This window comes from Rhinopithecus roxellana, chromosome 17, assembly GCF_007565055.1.
Source record: "Rhinopithecus roxellana isolate Shanxi Qingling chromosome 17, ASM756505v1, whole genome shotgun sequence".
Taxonomy (NCBI): domain Eukaryota; kingdom Metazoa; phylum Chordata; class Mammalia; order Primates; family Cercopithecidae; genus Rhinopithecus; species Rhinopithecus roxellana.
This window is the reverse complement of record NC_044565.1, coordinates 63,521,369-63,541,983: the sequence shown is the minus strand read 5'-3', so window position 1 is coordinate 63,541,983 and position 20,615 is coordinate 63,521,369. Positions and strand designations below refer to the sequence as shown.

At 40.5% G+C, this 20,615-nt stretch overlaps 1 protein-coding gene across 5 annotated transcripts in view; it reads right to left on the bottom strand.

Annotated features, from left to right (window-relative positions):
• The window catches only part of ATAD2B (ATPase family AAA domain containing 2B), a 229,435-nt gene that overhangs the window by 141,444 nt on the left and 67,376 nt on the right, over positions 1 to 20,615 (bottom strand). For all 5 annotated transcript variants that reach the window (XM_030920718.1, XM_030920716.1, XM_030920717.1 and 2 more), the window contains one exon: positions 19,695 to 19,783. In XM_030920718.1, coding sequence (XP_030776578.1) covers positions 19,695 to 19,783 — 89 coding nt within the window. The remainder of the gene's footprint in view (positions 1 to 19,694; positions 19,784 to 20,615) is intronic.

The following is a 20,615-nucleotide window of genomic DNA, read 5'->3' as shown; positions in this document are numbered from 1 at the left end:
TCAACATGTTAAAGAAATCATTCTCCTTCCCAAACATACTGCTCTAGTTGTGTTTCCAAAATCTATAAGTGGAATCAAAATGCTAGATACCCAGTGTATGTGTGAAGGAAGGATGTGTGATTCTTCTTTTCAAATTGAATAACTGAAAATTAGTGACCTAGGTTTCCCATTCAAGATATAAAGGGGGTGACGAGTATAAGTAGCCTCAAATATAAATTCATATTTAACCTCCAATTTTTCCTTAGTAGCTTCCAATTACAGACTGGCATTTCAAGTGTTCGTTGGAATTTACCTGCATTTTTAAGTGTCTTGTAACTGAAAAGTCTTCAGATGATAGTCTCAGATGTGGCCAGAAACGGAATTACAATCTAACTTAAATTATACCAAAAGTTGTCTTTAAAAGAAAAAAAAAAACTGAATGGCCAACCCTTGGATCAAAATCCTTTAGCAACTCCTAAAGTTAATTCCCTAAAATGTAGGGAAATTAAAAGTCCAAACTATTTGACACGATATTCAAGGCCTACTTGCTTGTCCCAAATTCTCTTTCCTACATTATCTTCTAAAAGTGTTGTTTCACCTTTCAAATATAGATCTAAAATCCAATGAAATCAATTGTTTTGTATGGTATGTAGAGGAATCCAGGTTTTTTTCCCACCAAAGAGATATCCAATTTTCCCAGCATTATTTATAGAAAAGGTCATCTTTTCCTAATAGCATCTGCACTGCCTCTTTTACCATAAATTAGGCATCCATATGTGTGTGCATTTATTTATGGCTCTGGGCTCCGTTCCATTCATCTATTTGTCTAGTCTTCTGCCAATATCAAATTTTCTTAACCCTAAGAGGCCTTAATGACTAGTAGAGCAAGTGTTCCCACCTTATAGAAGACAAGGTAATTGGAAAATATTTCTTTCCATTGATTTAATCTTTAATGTTTGTCAATCAAGTTTTAATATTTTCTGCATACACATGAGACTTCTTAGACTTACTCATAGAAACTTTTTGCTAATGAGATTGCAAATAGTAACTTTCCATTTTTACACAATTACTAGCAACAAAAATACAAAATTTGTTTATATTGATTGGTCTAAACTTCCTAACATCTATCTACAGATTGCTTTGCCATTCCTACATACGTAATTGCATCACCTACAAATGATAAGAGTATTGTTTTTTCCTCTTCAATATGCATACCTTGTATAGCTTTGTCTGCAACAACGCCCAGGCTTGGCCTCAACGTTGCACCAAGATCAGAGCGGGAGCCGTAGTGGGGGGAGGCCAGGCAGTGGGAGCAGACACTTCTGGGCCTGCAGGGAAAAGGGAGGCCTTCCCAGACCCCCAGAGTGCAGGAATGCCAGGCTCCACAGTCATGACTTGGGCAGCTGTAGCTGCACCCAGAGGGCAGGACTCCTGCCTGCTCCCAGGCCCCTGCAAGAGCACAGGGAGGCCCAGGTCCACAGCCACAACTTGGGCGATCTATAGAACAGTATAGATATATACTGTGATCTATAGAATAGTATTGGTCAGAAGTGTTCATAGCAAAACAAACACACTTGTCATATTCCCCATGTTATAAGAAAAGGTTTCATGTTTGAACATTAAGTCTGTTTGTTGTAAGTTTTTCTGTAGCTACCTTTAAGGAAACACTTTATATTCCTTGTTCTCTAAGATGAAGAATTTATTATGACTAAGTATTGAATTGTATCAAACATTTCTTCCACATCTATTGAGGTGATCCTCTTGATTTTTCTATAATATGAAAATGTGATAAATTAACATTAACTGACTTCTCTCATTAAATAAACCTTGTATATTTGAAATAAAATCAATTTAGTCATAAAATATTATCCTTTTTATATCTTCCTGATGTAAAGCTCTACCAATCTGTTTAGGATTTTTATATACATGTTCACAAGTGAGACTGGGTTCCAATGAATTTTCTCATACCAAGTTTTATGAAGGTATAATTGACATGCAAAACCCCGCACATATTTCAAGTATACATTTTGTTAAGTGTTGAAGTATGTATACCCTGTGGAACCATCACCACAACTAAAATAAGTTAACATATCCATTATGTTCTTCCTCATACTCCTTAGTTCTCCATCCATACTGACCCTCCTTGGCCTCTTTTACCCAACATCTGGGGAACCATTCATCTGTATTCTGTCACTACAGATTACTTTGCATTACTTAAAATTTTATATGCATGGGATCATACTGTAAGTACTCTTTTTATTCCTGGATTCTTGCATTCGGCATATTCTGAGATTCATCCATGTTACTGGTATGATAATAGTTTATTCTTTTTAATTGCTAAGCAATATTCTGTTATATAGATATACCACAATTTATTTATCCATTCATATGTTGATGGCCACCTGGATTGTTTTCAGTTCTGGGTATGACCAAAAGCCCGCTATAAACATCGACATACAAGTCACAGAGATTTTCCCCTATGTTTTTTCTAAAAGATCTCTTTTCACCTCTTAAGCTTAGGCCTTTATGCTCTTAATCTTTGATGTCTTAAAAAACCAAAACATTACATTTTGCATTCCTAATATTGCTTATCTGTCTTCTTCTTATCATGACCAAGCATGCCAGAGGTTTGTCAGTTTTTTCAAATAACGAACTTTATTAGTTTTATTCAAAGAACCAACTTTTGGCCTTCTTGATTTCTACTATATCTTTGTTTTCAGTTCACATATTGTTGGGCATGATTTTTGTTTTTACAACACAGGTCATTTAGACTTTGGAGCTAGAGGTGTTAATTATGAACATAAAATTATCTGCTTATCTTTTTTGTTATTTTTCTGTTTTGCATATTACCAAACTTTAGAAAATTAGTTCAAACGTGCTTTAAGGCACAATATAGGATCAGTTTTCATAAACGTGGTATACGTTTGAAAAGAGTGTCCATTCTATATGTCTTAGATAAGAATGCCCATTAGATCAGATTCCTGAAATGTGGTGGTTCAAATTAATCTATAGAGCATTAAATGACTTTTTTGCTCAGCCTGACCCATCAATTACTGAGAGATGTACAGGATCTCTCCCACAATGATTATCAATTTGACTCTTCTACCTCATAGTTCTGTCAATTTTTGTTTTACATAGTTTGAACTATGGTTATTACGGAATTACAGATTTTAAATTGTTACAGGGTCTCACTCTGTCATCCAGGATGAAGTGCACTGGCACGGTCATGGTTCACTGCAGCTTCAACTACCCAGGCTCAAGCAATCCTCCTACTTCAGCCTCCTGAGTAGCTAGGACTACAGGCATGCACTACCAAGTATGGCTATTTTTTTTTTCTTTTTGCACATATGGGTTCTCATTATGTTGCCCAGGCTGGTCTTGAACTCCTGGGCTCAAATGATCCTCCTACCCTTAGCCTCCCAGAGTGCTGGGATTATAGGCATGAGTCACCATGCCTGGCCTAATTGCTATATCTTCTAGTAAACTGAAACTTTTATCATTATAAGACTTCCTTTTTATATGCACAGTAATGCTTTCTGACTTATGGTCTATTTTGTCTAAAATTAATGTAGCAACACCAACTGTTAGTATTTATGTGATATAATTTTATACTATTTAATGGATTTAACTATTGTGGACATTTCATATAAACAGAATCATACAATATGTGGCCGTTTGTTTCTGGCTTATTCCACATAGTATAATGTCTTCAAGATTCATCCATGGTGTGGCATGTGTCAGAATTTTTCTTTTCTTTTCTTTGTGGAGGGATGGGGTCTCACTCTGTTGCCCAGGCTGGAGTACGATAGTATCATCACAACACACTACTGCCTTGACTTTCTAGGCTCAAGCAGTCCTCCCATCTCAGCCTCCCGAGTAGATGGGACCAGAGATAAAGGTCACACTGGCCGGGCACGGTGGCTCAAGCCTGTAATCCCAGCACTTTGGGAGGCCGAGACGGGCGGATCACGAGGTCAGGAGATCAAGACCATCCTGGCTAACACGGTGAAACCCCGTCTCTACTAAAAAATACCAAAAAAAAAAAAACAACAACTAGCTGGGTGAGATGGCGGGCGCCTGTAGTCCCAGCTACTCGGGAGGCTGAGGCAGGAGAATGGTGTAAATCCGGGAGATGGAGCTTGCAATGAGCTGAGATCCGGCCACTGCACTCCAGCCTGGGCGACAGAGCAAGACTCCATCTCAAAAAAAAAAAAAAAAGAGATAAAGGTCACAACACCCAGCTAATTTTTTTTAGTATTTGTAGAGACACTACCTCGTTATGCTGCCCAGGCTGATCTCAAACTTCTAGGCTCAAGCAATTCTCCCACCTTGGCTTCCCAAACTGCTGGAATTACAAGTGTGAGCCACCACACCAATCCAGAAGTGCATTCCTTTTTAAGGATGAATAATATTTCATTGTATGGATATATCACATTTTTCATTTACCTATTCATCAGTTGATGGATATTTGGGTTATTTCTACTTTTTGGCTAGTGTGAATAATGCTGCTATGAATATTTGTTTTTGTGCTATTTTTTTCCACTATTTTACTTGGAACCTTTTTGTATCCTTACATGTAGATGTCTTGATTATAAACAAAACATCATTATTATTTTGTTTTTGGCCAATCTGACAATCTTTGTCTTGTAACAAGAACATTTACTCCCCTTATATTTCAGGTCATTATTGACATATTTGGGTTTAAATCTATAATCACATTTTGTGCTATTTCCCCCCATTGGTTATATGATTTCCCTCACTTCTCTTCTTGATTGTTTTTGGATTGACTTTTAAAAATTATTCTATTTTCCCCCACTAATAGTTTTGGAATGACACATTATGTTTCTATTTTACCAATGATTACTCTAGAAATTCAAACCTGCATACTGGATACCCAAGAGTTCTACCTGCAGGTTATAATAAAGACCCAATCAGAGCACCCCTCAGAAAACAACTACGAAGCCTATGTATTATAATACATGAACATACACCTGACGTTTCTGGTGAGTAAACAGAGACAGATGGGTTCTGATGGGAGTTCATGGTCACTCAGAGAATGGAAACACAGTGGGAGTTCTTGGTCACTTGGAGAAGAAAAAGTACGTTGCCTTCTCTCTAGCTTTTAGTCTGGGGACTAACTGCAGTGGGGGGAGAGAGAATATACAGTACGGGTTCAGGGGGGTGCCTTATTAACTTTTCAGCATGAGAGTCTAGAAAAGAGAAGGTAGGAAGTTATTAATATTAAAGAATAAGGGTGATCACACAAGGGCAAGAGCTAGTAAGGAAACCCCAAACTCAGTCTACCCAGATTTCTAGCTGGTCCTGAACAACCAAGCAGGGAGCAGACTCAAAGATCTAGCTAAAGACAAAAGGTCTCAAAGGAGATCAAAGCTCCCAGTCAAGAAACTGAATGCATTCCAAGCCTAACTCAGAAAATTGTCTCCTAAGAAAATGTGGCTCATAAAATAAAAATAACAGAATCTAGAGTCTCCAAAAACTAACAATAATAATATCCAGGACACAATCCAAAACTGCCCAACAAATTAAGAACCAATAAAAGAACATGTTCTCAGAGAAAAGAAAACCAAGTGGTTCTAACAGTGAGATAAACCAGATGTTGAAGCTAACACAAGATAACTTTAAAGCAACTATTGTAACTAAGCTCAATGAAATAAAGTAAAACATGCTTAAATGCATGAAAATCACATTGGAAAAACAGAAACAATGAAAAACAATCAAATGTAAGTCCTAGAACTGAAAAATACAATTTCTGAAATAAAAAAATGTGTTGGATGAACATCACAAAATGGACATGACAAAGCAAAAATAAGTGAAGATTGACTAAAGACAGAAAAATAAAAATTATCCAAGGTGAAAACAGAAAAGACTGAAAAATAACAATTTTGTAGATACCAAATGACAAGCATCATCAGAAAGAAAGCCACACAGAGGCATGTCATGGCTAAACTGTTGAAAGTAAAAGATATAGAGCAAGATATTGAAAGCAGCAAGAGAAAACCCAAATATTACAAAATGTGGAAACAACAATCTAATTAATGGCTCTCCAATTATACAATTATACGCTATGATGCAGGCAGATGGAATCCTGGCAGAGGCCAGCTAACTCACTAAGTGGAAGAGTCGGAGTTGAGATTCCAGGGAGAATAAGATGACTAGAGTCTACAGAAAGAGTACCACAGAGGAGACTGCTCCACAGAAAGAAAACTCAGGAAATGTGCAGAAAACTCCTCAGCTCTTCAATCAAATACAAATCAGTATATACATGTGATGAAACTACCCAAGGCTTGGGGGAAAAAAACACTCAGAAGAACTAAAAGTAAGAGTACTCTACACTCACAGAGAACCAGGAATAGTGCCAGTTCCCACCCACCGAACTGGTAAACCTCATGACTCACAGGTCATTGCCCGTGAATACACAAAAGGATACTGCATCAGTAGCAGGGAACAATTAGTCCTACACTGAGGGCTACTCAAGATCCTTATCACAAATCTTGTTTTTGTTTTTGTTTTTTTGAGACAGAGTCTCACTCTGTCAACCAGGCTGGAGTGCAGTGGTGCCATCTCAGCTCACCGCAACCTCCACTTCCTGGGTTCAAGTGATTTTCCTGCTTCAGCCTACCAAGTAGCGGGGATTATAGGCACCTGCCACCATGCCCAGCTAATCTTTTGTATTTTTAGTAGAGACAGCATTTCACCAGGTTGGCCAGGCTGGTCTCAAACTCCCGACCTCAGGTGATACAATTGCCTCGGCCTTTCAAAGTGCTGGGATTACTGGTGTGAGCCACTGAGCCCAGCCGACAAATCTTAAAAGCAAGATTCCAAAGAATCAAACTGTTTTCAAGTAGATTAACTGTGTCTCAAAAGGAAAAAAACAAAACAAAACACAACAAAACCAGTTCAAGAATATCTACTTACAGAAACATAGCTAGCACTCAACAAGGTAAAATTTACATCTGGCATCCAATAAATATTACAAAGTATGCAATGAAACAGGAAAACACAATCCATAATGAGAAAAATCAATAAAACTAACCTAGAACTACAAAATTAGAATTGGCAGACAAAGACATTAAAGTAGGCATTATAACTATATTCCAGATATTGAAAAGTTCTATATATATAGATGAAAACAGAAACATGAGGCAAAAACATAATGAATGGGATTAATAGCAGATTAGACATTTCAGAAGAAAAGATTAGTGAACTAAAAGTCACAGCAACAGAAACCAACCAAAATGAAACACAGAAAAGATAATTTAAAGCCAAATTAACAAAGTTTCAGCAAACTATGGGACAACATCAAGAAACTTAACATATGTGTAGTTAGAGGCCCAAAAGGAAAGAGGAGACAGGAGGTGGGGAGGACAGAAAAAATAATGAAGAAATAGCAGCCAAACACTTTACAAGTTTGATGAAAAACACACCCAAGAAGTTCAATCCAAGAATGGGAAAAAGGGAGAAAACTCCACCAAGATATATCATTAAATTGCACAAAACCAGTGAAGAAGGAAAAAAAAAATTAAATGTAACCAGAAAAAAGATACATACAAAGAAACACAAATAGAAATAAAAGCAGAATTCATTACCAAAGCAACACAAATGAAAAGAAGGAAGACCATCTTCAAAGTATGGAAAGAAAAAGAAAAAAGTGTCAACTTCAAATTCTATACCCAGAGAAAATACTCTTCAAAAACAAAGCCTAAGTTCTCAAAAAGTTAAACATAAAACTACCATACTGCCTAGCAGTTTCACTCCTTATCTCCACCCAAGAGCGATAAAAAATATATGTTCTACACAAACACTTCCATTGAACGTTCACAGTAATATTCATAATAGTCCAAACTGGAAACAACCTAAATGTCCATCCAGTGTGTTGTATAGTCATACAATAAGAACACTGTTCATCAATAAAAAAAGAACAAGGCCAGGCGCGGTGGCTCACGCCTGTAATCCCAGCACTTTGGGAGGCCGAGGTGGGTGGATCATGAGGTCAGGAGATTGAGACCATCCTGGCTAACACGGTGAAACTCTGTCTCTACTAAAAATACAAAACATTAGCCAGGCCTGGTGGCAGGCGCCTGTAGTCCCCGCTACTCGGGAGACTGAGGCAGGAGAATGTCGTGAACCTGGGAGGCGGAGCTTGCAGTGAGCCGAGATCACGCCACTACACTCCAGCCTGGGCAACAGAGTGAGACTCCGTCTCAAAAAAAAAAAAAGAAAGAACAAAATACTGACCCATACTGTATCATGGATGTTCCTCAAAACCATTATACTTAGCAAGAAAAGCCAGACACAGGAAACCATAGTATAATGATTTTAATAATACAAAATGTCTAGAAAAGGCCAGTCTACACAGAGATTAGATTAGTGGCTGGCTGTGGGCAGGAAAAGGAATTTACTGTAAACGGGCATGCTGGATTTTTTTTTTTTTTTTTTTTTTGAGACAGGATCTCACTTTCTCACCCAGGCTAGAGTGCAGCGGCACAATCAAAGCACACTGCAGCCTTGACCTCCTGGGCTCAAGCAATCCTCCCATCTCAGCCTCCCCAGTAGCTGAGACCACAGGCGTGCACCACCACACCCAGCTAATTTTTGTAGTTTTTGTAGAGACTGGATTTCACAATGTTGTCCAGGCTGGTCGCAAATTCTTGGGCTCAAGCAATCTGCCTGCCTCAGCCTCTCAAAGTGCTGGAATTAGAAGCATGAGTCACCACACCCAACCTCATGCTGGATCTTATTAGGGGTAGAAAGATGTTCTAAAATTGATTTATATCAATAGTACTACCACTTTGTTGAGGTACTCTAAAAATTACTATAATTATACACTTCAAATGAGCAAATTTTATAACATATAAATATACCTCAATAAAGCTGTTTTGGCCGGACGCAGGGGGGTTAGGCGGGCAGATCACTTAAGCCCAGGAGTTTGACACTAGCCTGGGCAACCTGGTGAAACCTTATCACTACTAAAAATTCAAAAAGTGGCTGGGCACAGTGGTTCACGCCTGTAATCCCAGAACTTTGGGAGGCCGAGGCAGGTGGATCACAAGGTCAGGAGTTCCAAGACTAGCCTGACCAATATGATGAAACCCTGTCTCTACTAAAAAATAAAAAATTAGCCAGGTGTAGTGGTGCTGCCTGTAGTCCCAGCTACTTGGGAGGCTGAGGCAGGAGAATCACTTGAACCTGGGAGGCAGAGGTTGCCGTGAGCAGAGATTGTGCCACTGCACTCCAGCCTGGGCAACAGAGCAAGCCTCCACTTCAAAAAAAAAAAAAGGGCCGGGCGCGGTGGCTCAAGCCTGTAATCCCAGCACTTTGGGAGGCCGAGACGGACGGATCACGAGGTCAGGAGATCGAGACCATCTCTGGCAAACACGGTGAAACCCCGTCTCTACTAAAAATACAAAAAGCTAGCAGAGCGAGGTGGCGGCGCCTGTAGTCCCAGCTACTCGGGAGGCTGAGGCAGGAGAATGGCGTGAACCCGGGAGGCGGAGCTTGCAGTGAGCTGAGATCTGGCCACTGCACTCCAGCCTGGGTGACAGAGTGAGACTCCGTCTCAAAAAAAAAAAAAAAAAGGCCGGGCGCGGTGGCTCAAGCCTGTAATCCCAGCACTTTGGGAGGCCGAGACGGGCGGATCACGAGGTCAGGAGATCAAGACCATCCTGGCTAACCCGGTGAAACCCCGTCTCTACTAAAAAATACAAAAAACTAGCCGGGCGAGGTGGCGGGCGCCTATAGTCCCAGCTACTCGGGAGGCTGAGGCAGGAGAATGGCGTAAACCCGGGAGGCGGAGCTTGCAGTGAGCTGAGATCCGGCCACTGCACTCAGCCCGGGAGACAGAGCGAGACTCCGTCTCAAAAAAAAAAAAAAAAAAAAAAAAAAAGAAGTTAGGTGGGTACAGTGGCACACACATCTGTGGCCCCAGCTATTTGGGAGGCTAAGGTGGGGGGATCAGTCGAGGCTGCAGTGAGCCATGATTATGCCACTGCACTACAGCCTTGGTGAAGGGAATGAGACCCTGTCTCAAAAACAAAACTGTTTGTTTTTTGTCTTTTAATGTGTTTTCGGCCAGATGCAGTGGTTCATGCCTGTAACCCCAGCACTTTGGGAGGCCGAGGCGGGTGGATCACGAGGTCAGGAGTTCGAGACCAATCTGGCCAATATGGTGAAACCCCACCTCTACTAAAAAAAATACAAAAATTAGCCAGGCATGGTGGCACGCACCTGTAGTCCCAGCTACTCAGGAGGCTGAGGCAGGAGAATCGCTTGAACCCGGGAGGCAGAGGTTGCAGTGGGCCGAGATCGCACTACTGCCCTCTGACCTGGGCAACACAGTGAGACTTCATCCCAAAAAAAAACGTGTTTTCAGATACGGAAAAGCCAAAAGAACTTGTCACTTGCAGGCCCACACTGTAAGAAACGTATGCATAAAGAAACTGATACCAAATGGAAATATGAACATCTACAAAAGAATACAGAGCACCAGAAATGGTAAGTATAATAAATATTTAAGATATTTTCATTTACATTTCTTCAAAAGTTTTCTTTTTTTTTTTTGAGACGGAGTCTCGCTCATCACCCAGGCTGGAGTGCAGTGGCACGATCTCAGCTCACTGCAAGCTCCACCTCCCAGGTTCAAGCCATTCTCCTGCCTCAGCCTTCTGAGTAGCTGGGACTACAAGCACCCGCCACCACGCCCGGCTAAGTTTTTGTATTTTTTTTTAGTAGAGACGGGGTTTCACCATGTTAGCCAGGATGGTCTCAATCTCCTGACCTCATGATCCACCCACCTCAGCCTCCCAAAGTGCTGGGATTACAGGTGTGAGCCACCGCACCCGGCCTACATTTCTTCAAAAGGTTTTAAAGTTTTAAAAATAAAATGTATGAAGATGGGCACAATGGCTCACGCCTATAATCCCAGTACTTTGGTAGGCCAAGGCAGGCAGATCACTTGAGGGCAGGAGCTCAAGACCCTGTCTCTACTAAAAATACAAAAGTTAGCCGGGCATGGCGGCGTACACCTGTAATTCCAGCTACACAGGAGGCTCAGGCAGGAGAATCGCTTGAACCCAGGAGGTGGAGGTTGCAGTGAGCCGAGACTGCGCCAATGCACTCTAGCCTGAGTGCCACAGCAAGACTCTGTCTCAAAAAATAAAAAATGTATGACAATAGCACAAACCTCAGGAGAAGAAAAATGCAAGTATACTATTTCAAGGTTCCCATATTGTATATGAAATGGTCTATCATCAATTGAAGGTAGACGGTTACGAGTTAAAGACATATGCCATAAACTCTAAAGTTACTATGAAAATAATAAACAGTAATGGCTAATAAGCCAGCAATGGAAACAAACTGGAATCATAAAAAATATTCAACTAATCCAAAAGAAGGTGGAACAATAGGAAAAGGGAAATAAGAAACAGACAGCCTAATAGAAAATCATCTAGATGATAAATTTAAACCTAACCATATCAACAATCACAATAAATGTATAAGTGTCCATTTTGAAGGAAATGGTATTTTCATTGTCTTGATTGTAGTTATGGCTTCACAAGTACATATGTATGTTAAAGCCTTCTAAGTTTTACTCTTTATCAATGTCAGTATTGTGTACATATATATCGTATATATTTCATGTCAATTATACCTCAATAAAGCTCTTTTTAAAAATCAATAGCAAAATTGAGACCCTAAAAAAAAACTTTCAAAGTTTCAAAGTGTTTTTTAAAAAGGCAAAAAAGAAACAGAAAAAGAGCAGACACAAATAGAAAATGGAAATGAAATGATCCCCAATTCAAATATATCAATAATTACATTAAACACTGACTAAACAAATTAAAATTAAGAGACAGTGCAATTAAGAAAATAAGACCCAACTTTATACAGTCTATAAAGAAGACAGGTTGAAAGCAAGTTAATGGCAAAAAATATACCACACAAACAGCATGAAGACTAGAATAGGTGAATTATTATCTGATAAAAAGATTTCAAAATTAAGTGCATTATGAGATAAACATGGACATTTCATAATATAGGAAAGCAACATCAACATAAAGATGCAATAAATGTGTATGAAACTAATATAAAATTTCAAAATATGTGAGACAAAAACTGACAGAATTAAAGGGACAAAGAAACAATTCATCATAGCTGGACATTTTAACATACTTGTCTCTGCAGTCAATAGAATTAGACCAAAACATCTGTAAGAACACAGAAGAGGCCAGGCGCAGTGGCTCATGCCTGTAATCCCAGCACTTTGGGAGGTCGAGGCAGGCAGATCACTTGAAGTCAGGAGTTCAAGACCAGCCTGGCCAACATGGTGAAACCCCATCTCTACAAACATACAAAAATTAGCTGGGCATGGTGGTACGTGCCTGTAATCCCAGCTACTCAGGGGGCTGAGGCAGGAGAATCACTTGAACCTGGGAGGTGGAGGTTGCAGTGAGCCAGACAGACCCACTGCACTCGAGCCTGGGCGACAAGAGTGAGACTCTGTCTCAAAAAAACAAAAAAAAACAAAAAACAAACAAGGAAAAAAACCCACAAAAGAGTCTGCATAACACTATTAACACCTTGTCTTATTTTATAATTATAGAACGCTATACCATAAATAGCAGAATACAAATTCACAGGACACACTGGGACATAAAGGAGAATGCAATAAATTTACAAATAATTTTAATACAAAAAAAATTAGCCAGGCATGGTGGCATGCACCTGTAGTCCCAGCTACTTGGGAGGCTGAGGCAGGAGAATGGCATGAACCTGGGAGGTGGAGCTTACAGTGAGCTTAGATCACGCCACTGCACTCCGGCCTGGGCGACAGAGGGCCTGGGCGACAGAGGGAGACTCCGTCTCAAAAAAAAAAGAAAAGACTTTAAGAGTTGTGATCTCTAGATCACAATAAAAATAAATTAGAAGTAAATAACAATAAAATAATCAGGAAAAATAACCACAGCTATTTGTATATTAAATACACATCTAAATTAAATACACAATGATTGCGTCAAAGAAAAAATGACAAGAGGAATTGGAAATTATTTTGAACTGAATGACAGTGAACACATGTCAAAAACTGTGGGATATAGCTAAAGCACTGCTTAGAGGGAAATTTTACAGGTTTCAATGCCTATATTAGAAAAAAAGAAAAGTTTCAATCAATTCCTAAGCTTCCATCTTAATCTGAAAAAGGGAGTTAAATTAAAAATAAACAGAAAAGACTTGGAAGACCTGAAATAGGTATTGCTACATAAAAGAAGCCAATCTGAAAAAACTACATGCTGTTTGATTCCAACTATATGACATTGTGGAAAAGGCAAAATTATGGAGATAGTAAAAAGATCAGTGGTTGCTGGCGAGAGAGGGACGGCTCTGCAGGGCACAAGAGAAGGAGGGATGAATGAATAGAGCACAAAGGATTTGGGGGAAGTGAAAATATTTTGCATGATACTGTAAGAGCCGATACATGTCATTACACATTTGTTGAAACCCTAAAACTGCCTGCTATGAGTGGAATGTTTCTATTCCCCTAAAATTCATACATTGAAACCTAATCACCAAAGTAATGTTGTTAAGAGGTATTAAGAGTTAAGAGCTAAGGTGTTAAGAGTGTTAAGAGGTGGAACCTTTCGGAGGTAATTAGGTAATAAGGGCAAAACTCTCATAAAAAGGATTCCTGTCTTCATAAAAGAGACCTGAAAAAGCTAGCTGGTCTTTTCTACCATTTAAGGACACAAGAGAAGTCATCAGAACCAGAAAGCAGGTCCTCACCAGACACTAAATCTGCTGGCACCCTGATCTTGGACATCCCAGCCTCCAGAAATATGACAAATAATGTTCTGCTATTTCTAAGCTACCCAGTTTATAGAGATTTTTTATTTTCCGAGACAGGGTCTCACTCTGTCACCTAGGCTGTAGTGCAGTGGCACGATCATGGCTCACTGCAGCCTTGACCTCCCCAGGCTCAAGTAATCCTCTCACCTCAGCCTCCCAAGTAGCTGGGACCAGAGGCACGCCACACCTAACTAATTTTTGTACTTTTAGCAGAGACAGGGTTTCGCCACGTTGTTCAGGCTGGTCTCAAACTGCTGAGCTCAAGAGATCCACTGTCCTTGGCCTCCCAAAGTGCTGGGACTACAGGTGTGAGCCACTGTGCCCAGTAATGAATAGTCTATTTTTAAGACCATTTGTTAGAGCAGTTTAGGTTAACAGCCAAATTGAGAAGGAAATATAGAGACTTTTCATATGTCCCCCGCCTGCCCCTTGATACGTATATACATGCCTCAGCAAAGTGGTGCACTTATTTCAACTGATGAACCTACAATGACACATCACAATCTACAAAGTCCACAGTTTACATTAAGGTTCATGCTTGATGATATACATTCTATGAGTCTGGACAAAGATATAATGACATGGATTCACTCTTACAATATAACACAGACTATTTTCACTGCCCTAAAAATCTTTTATACTCTGCCTATAAATCTTCCTCAGTCGACTAATTTTTTTAAAAAATAAGGAAAAAGGTAGTATAAAATTGGAAACAAAAATAATAGTGGAAAATCTATGAAAACAGAAGCTGTCTCTTTGGGAGGGAAAGGACCAATAAAATTGATAATCCTCTAGCCAGAATAATCAAGAAAAAAAAAAAAGGAGGGCCGGGTGCGGTGGCTCAAGTCTGTAATCCCAGCACTTTGGGAGGCCGAGGCGGGCGGATCATGAGGTCAGGAGCTCGAGACCATCCTGGCTAACAATGGTGAAATCCCGTCTCTACTAAAAATACAAAAAAATTAGCTGGGCGTGGTGGCGCATGGGAGGCGGAGCTTGCAGTGAGCTGAGATTGTGCCACTGCACTCCAGCCTGGGTGACAGAGCGAGACTGTCTCAAAAAAAAAAAAAAAGAGAGAGAGAACACACAGGTTATCACCATCAGGAATGAAAAGAATATTACCACAGACTATTTAGGCATTAAGGAAATAACAGAATAGTAGGAAAAAATGTATGTAAATTTCATGACTTAGGTGAAATGAACAAATTCCTTTAAAGATAAACTACCAAACTACCAAAACTGACCTAAGCGAAAATAGAAAACTTGAACAGCCCTGGATCAACTGAAGAAATTTAACTTGTAATCAAAAACCTTTCCATAAAGAAAACTCCATGCCCAGGTATTTTCACTGGTGAATTCTCTCAAATACTTAAGAAATGAATAACATCAGACTTACACAAACACTTTTAGAAAATATACAAAGAGAGAATGCCATCTCATCTAATTTTTTTTAAGAGACAGGGTCTCACTGTGTTGCCCAGGCTGCTCTTGCACTCCTAGACTCAAGAGATCCTGCTGCCTCAGCCTCTCAAAGTGATGGGATTACAGGCATGCACCATCACACCCAGTGTATATCTCGTCTAATACACATCAAAATTACCTTATTCCAAAACCAGACACAGATATTTTAAGAGTAATTACAGATCAAAATCTCATTAATGTGGATAATAAAACACTTTTTATAATAGCAAGTTGAATCCAATAATTTTTTAGAAAGACAATATGTTATGAGCAAGTGGGGTTTATTCTAAGAATACAAAGTTAGTTGTGATTCAGGCCAGGCACAGTGGCTCACACTTGTAATCCCAGCACTTTGGGAGGCCAAGGCAGGTGGCTCACCTGAGGTCAGGAGTTCAAGACAAGCCTAACCAACATGGTGAAACCCTGTCTCTACTAAAAATACAAAAATTAGCTGGGCATGGTGGCAGGCACCTGTAGTCCCAGCTACTCCAGAGGCTGAGGCAGGAGAATGTTGTGAACCCGGAAGGCGGAGCATGCAGTGAGAGCATTTCCTTTGAGCTGAGATCGCACCACTACACTCCAGCCTGGACAGAGCGAGACTCTGTCTCAAAAAAGAAAAAAAAAAGAGTATCTGTATAAAAAAATAAACTTCAGTCCATACCTTAAACTATCTACAAAAATTGACTCACTCACCTATCACTGATACACAAACATTAACTTAAAATGAATCATTAACTTAAATATTAAGAGCTAACACTGGCTGGGTGTGGTGGCTCACGCCTGTAAGCCCAGCACTTTGGGAGGCCGAGGTGGGTGGATCACTTGACGTCAGGAGTTCTAGACCAGCCTGGCCAACATGGTGAAACCCTATCCCTACTAAAAATACAAAAATTAGCCAGGTGTGGTGGCAAGCACCTGTAATCCCAGCTACTCGGGGGGCTGAGACAGGAGAATGGCTTGAACCTGGGAGGTGGAGGTTGCAATGAGCCAAGATCACGCCATCGCACTCCCGCCTGGGGGACAAGAGCAAGACTTAATCTCAAAAAAAAAAAAAAAAACAAGCTAACACTATTAACATTTTCAAAGACAATATCCAATAAAAATTATTGCCACACTTATTTAGGCAATTTTTCTCAAGCAGAACACAAAAGGCACAGATATATTTTTTAAATCTATATGGTGGCTTTATCAAAATTAAAATCCTTGACTCTTCAAAAGTCCTAACTAAGCAAATAAAGATACAAAGCACGACACCGGAAAAAATTTCAAAACAAAGACTGGGCCAGGGGTGGTGTCTCATGCCTGTAATGCCGGCACTTTGGGAGGCCAAGGCAGGTGGATCACTTAAGGTCAGGAGTTCAACACCAGTCTGGTCAATGTGGCAAAACCCTGTCTCTACTAAAAACACAAAATTAGCCAGGCATGGTGGCGCACGCCTGTAATCCCAGCTACTCGGGAGGCTGAGCCAGGAGAATCATTTCAACCTGGGGTGCGGAGGTTGCAGTGAGCCGAGATTACACCACTGTACTCCAACAGGGCAAAAGAGCAAGACTCTGTCTCAAAAAAAAAAAAAATACAAGGACAACAAGACACACAATCTAATTTCTGGTCTTAAAAAATGGGGCAAAAGATTTTAACAGACATTTCACAAATGAAAATATACAAACAGGCAATAAACACAAAGATGCTCAATATTACTGGATGAATATTAAAGCTTAATATTATTTGTATTACTATTAATGCAAATTAAATCCATTACTGTACACCCACTAGGATGGCTAAAGTTAAAGACAGTTAACAACACCAATTGTTGGCAAGGATGAGGAACAACTCAAATTATCATACATTTTAGGAAAATAAAAATGGTAAACCCACTTTGGAAAACAATACAGTGTTACCTTACAAACTTAAACACACATTTACCATAGGCTCCAGAAATTCCTCTCTTAGGGATTTACCCAACAGAAAAGAAAACATGTCCACACAAAAACTTGTAGAGATGCTTTGAGAGGCCAAGATGGAGGGCTCGCTTGAGACTAGGTGTCAGAAATCAACCAGGGCAACATAGCGAGACTCCGTCTCTACAAAAAATACAAAAATTAGCCAGGTGGGGTAGTGCGTACCTATAGTTCTAGCTACTTAGGAGGCTGAGGCAGTAGGATCACTTGGGCCTAGAAATTTGAGGTTACAGAGAGGTATGATCACACCATTGCACTCCAGCCTAGGTAAAAGAACGAGACCCAGTCTCTTAAAAATGCTTGGGGCACAGTGGCTCATGCCTGTAATCCCAGCACTTCGGGAGCCTGAGGTGGGTGGATCACAACGTCAGGAGTTCGCGACCAGCCTGGCCAATATGGTGAAACCCAGTCTCTACTAAAAATACAAAAAATTAGCCAGGCATGGTGGCGTGTGCCTGCAATCCCAGCTACTTGGGAGGCTGAGACAGCAGAATTGCTTGAACTCGGGAGGCAGAGGTTGCAGTGAGCCGAGATTGCGCCACTGCACTCCAGCCTAGGTGACAGAGTGAGACTCCGTCTCAAAAAAAAAAAAAAAAAAAAAAAAAAAAAACTTCAGACCAGAGTTATTTCAATTTGGGATCTTTTTCAGATTTTGGGATATTTGCATTATATTTACCAGTGGAGCTTCCCAAATCCCAAAACTGAAAAAGCTTCAATGAGCATTTCCTTCGAGTGTCATGTGAGCATTCAAAAAGTTTCAAATGTTGGAACATTTCAGATTTCAGATTTTTGGATTTAGGATGCCCAACCTGTAGTAGCATTATCATAATAGCTAAAAATAAAAGCAAAACAAATCTCCCATCAGATGGTAGATTGAAAAATAGAGGTATACACACACACATATACATTAAGGAATACTACTGAGGAGTGAAAAAGAATAAAATATTAGCATACATGACATGGAGGCCAGGCACAGTAGCTCACACCTATAACCCCAGTACTTTGAGAGGCTGAGGCGGGCGGATCATTTGAGGTCGGAGTTCAAGACCAGCCTGGTCAACATGGTGAAACCCATATCTACTAAAAATACAAAACTTAGCCGGGAATGGTGGTGGGTGCCTATAGTCCCAGCTACTCAGTAGGCTGAGGCAGGAGAATCACTTGAGCCCAGGAGGCAGAGGTTGCAGTGATCAAGCCACTGCACTCTAGCCTGGGTGACAGAGCGAGACTCCATCTCAAAAAAAAAAAAAAGCATACATGACAAGGAGAAATGTATTTTTTTTCTTTTTTTTTTTTGAGATGGAGTCTCGCTCTGTCACCCAGGCTAAAGTGCAGTGGCGCAATCTCGGCTCACTGCAAGCTCCGCCTCCCAGGTTCACACCATTCTCCTGCCTCAACCTCCCGAGTAGCTGGGGCTACAGGCGCCTGCCACCATGCCCGGCTAATTTTTTGTATTTTTAGTACAGGCGGAGTTTCACTGTGTTAGCCAGGATGGTCTTGATCTCCTGACCTCGTGATCTGCCCACCTCGCCCTCCCAAAGTGCTGGGATTACAGCTGTGAGCCACCATGCCCAGCCTACATGGAGAAATTTCAAAGCATTATGCTACTGCCACGCACAGTGGCTCAGGATTATAATCCCAGCACTTTGGGAGGCAGAGGCAGGCAGATCACTTCAGGCTAGGAGTTAAAGACCAGCCTGGCCAATATGGCGAAACCCCCCACCTCTACTAAAAACACAAAAATTAGTCAGACGTGGCAGCACATGCCTGTAATCCCAGCTGCTTGGAAGGCTGAGGAACAAGAATCACTTGAACCCAGGAGGTGGAGGTTGCAGTGAGCCGCGACTGCGCCACTGCACTCCAGCCTGGGTGACAGGGTGAGATTGTCTCCAAAAACACCCCAAAAATTATGCTAAATTAGGATCAGACAATTTTTTCTGTAAAAGGTCAGATAGGCTGGACATAGTGGCTCATGCCTGTAATCTCAGCACTTCAGGAGGCTGATTGAGGAGGATGGTTTGAGGACAGGAGTTCAAAACCAGCCTAGGCAAGAGAGTAAGACCTCGTCTCTAAAATAAATTTAAAAAAAAAATTAAAAGCCCACATAGTAAATGTTTTAAACTTTGCAAGGCATTCGGTCTCTCTATCACAGTTGCTCAAACTCTACTCTTGTAGCACAAAAGAAACCACATACAATGCTTAAGGAATGAACATGGCTGTATTCCAATATAACTTCATTTACCAAAACACACAGAGGCCTGAATTTGGCTCACAGGCTGTGGTGTGCTGACCCCTGTACTAAGAGAAAGAAGTAGTCCTCACAGACACAGATTATGTTTTAAATTTCTTTGTAAGCCTCACAGCACTTAGCTAAGGGCTAAGGCTAACTACCAAGTCAATGGGTAAAAAAGAACTCAAGATAATCAGATAAGGAAAAATTACCTGTGGATCTGATCTTGTCTGCTAGAGCGAACTGGAGCTAATCCATCTATTTCATCAAAAAATATTATAGAAGGTCTCATCAAATATGCCTAGTAAAAAGAAAACAAATGATATTTATTATATTTGTTTCCATTTTTAAAATTTATTATATTTTCTTAATAGGTAATAAAAGCAAACGGTACAACATGCACCAAGTATGAAGGAATATATAGCAAAGAGGAAATCTTACCACCCAGTCTCTAACAACCATGTCTCCCCCAGTAAACAACTACTGTTTTCAGTTTGTTTATTCTTCCATACATACTTACACACAAGGCCGGGCGCAGTGGCTCAAGCCTGTAATCCCAGTACTTTGGGAGGCCGAGACGGGCAGATCATGAGGTCAGGAGATCGAGACCATCCTGGCTAACATGGTGAAACCCCGTCTCTACTAAAAATACAAAAAACTAGCCGGGCGACGTGGTGGGCGCCTGTAGTCCCAGCTACTCCGGAGGCTGAGGCAGGAGAATGGCATAAACCCGGGAGGCGGAGCTTGCAGTGAGCTGAGATCCGGCCACTGCACTCCAGCCCAGGCGACAGAGCAAGACTCCGTCTCAAAAAAAACAAAACAAAACATACTTACACACAAACCAAAGTGTATTTTTTAAACACACATGATAGCACACTATACACATTCTTTTTATTTATTTATTTTAGGTTTTATTTTTGTTTTTTGGGTGTTTTTCTTTTTTTTTTTTTTTTTGAGACAGAGTCTTTCTCTGTCGCCCAGGCTAGAGTACAGTGGTGCAATCTTGGCTCACTGTGACCTCCGCCTCCCAGGTTCAAATGATTCTCCTGCCTCAGCCTCCCGAGTAGCTGGGATTACAGGCATGCGCCAGCATAACTGGCTAATTTTTGTATTTTTAGTAGAGATAGGGTTTC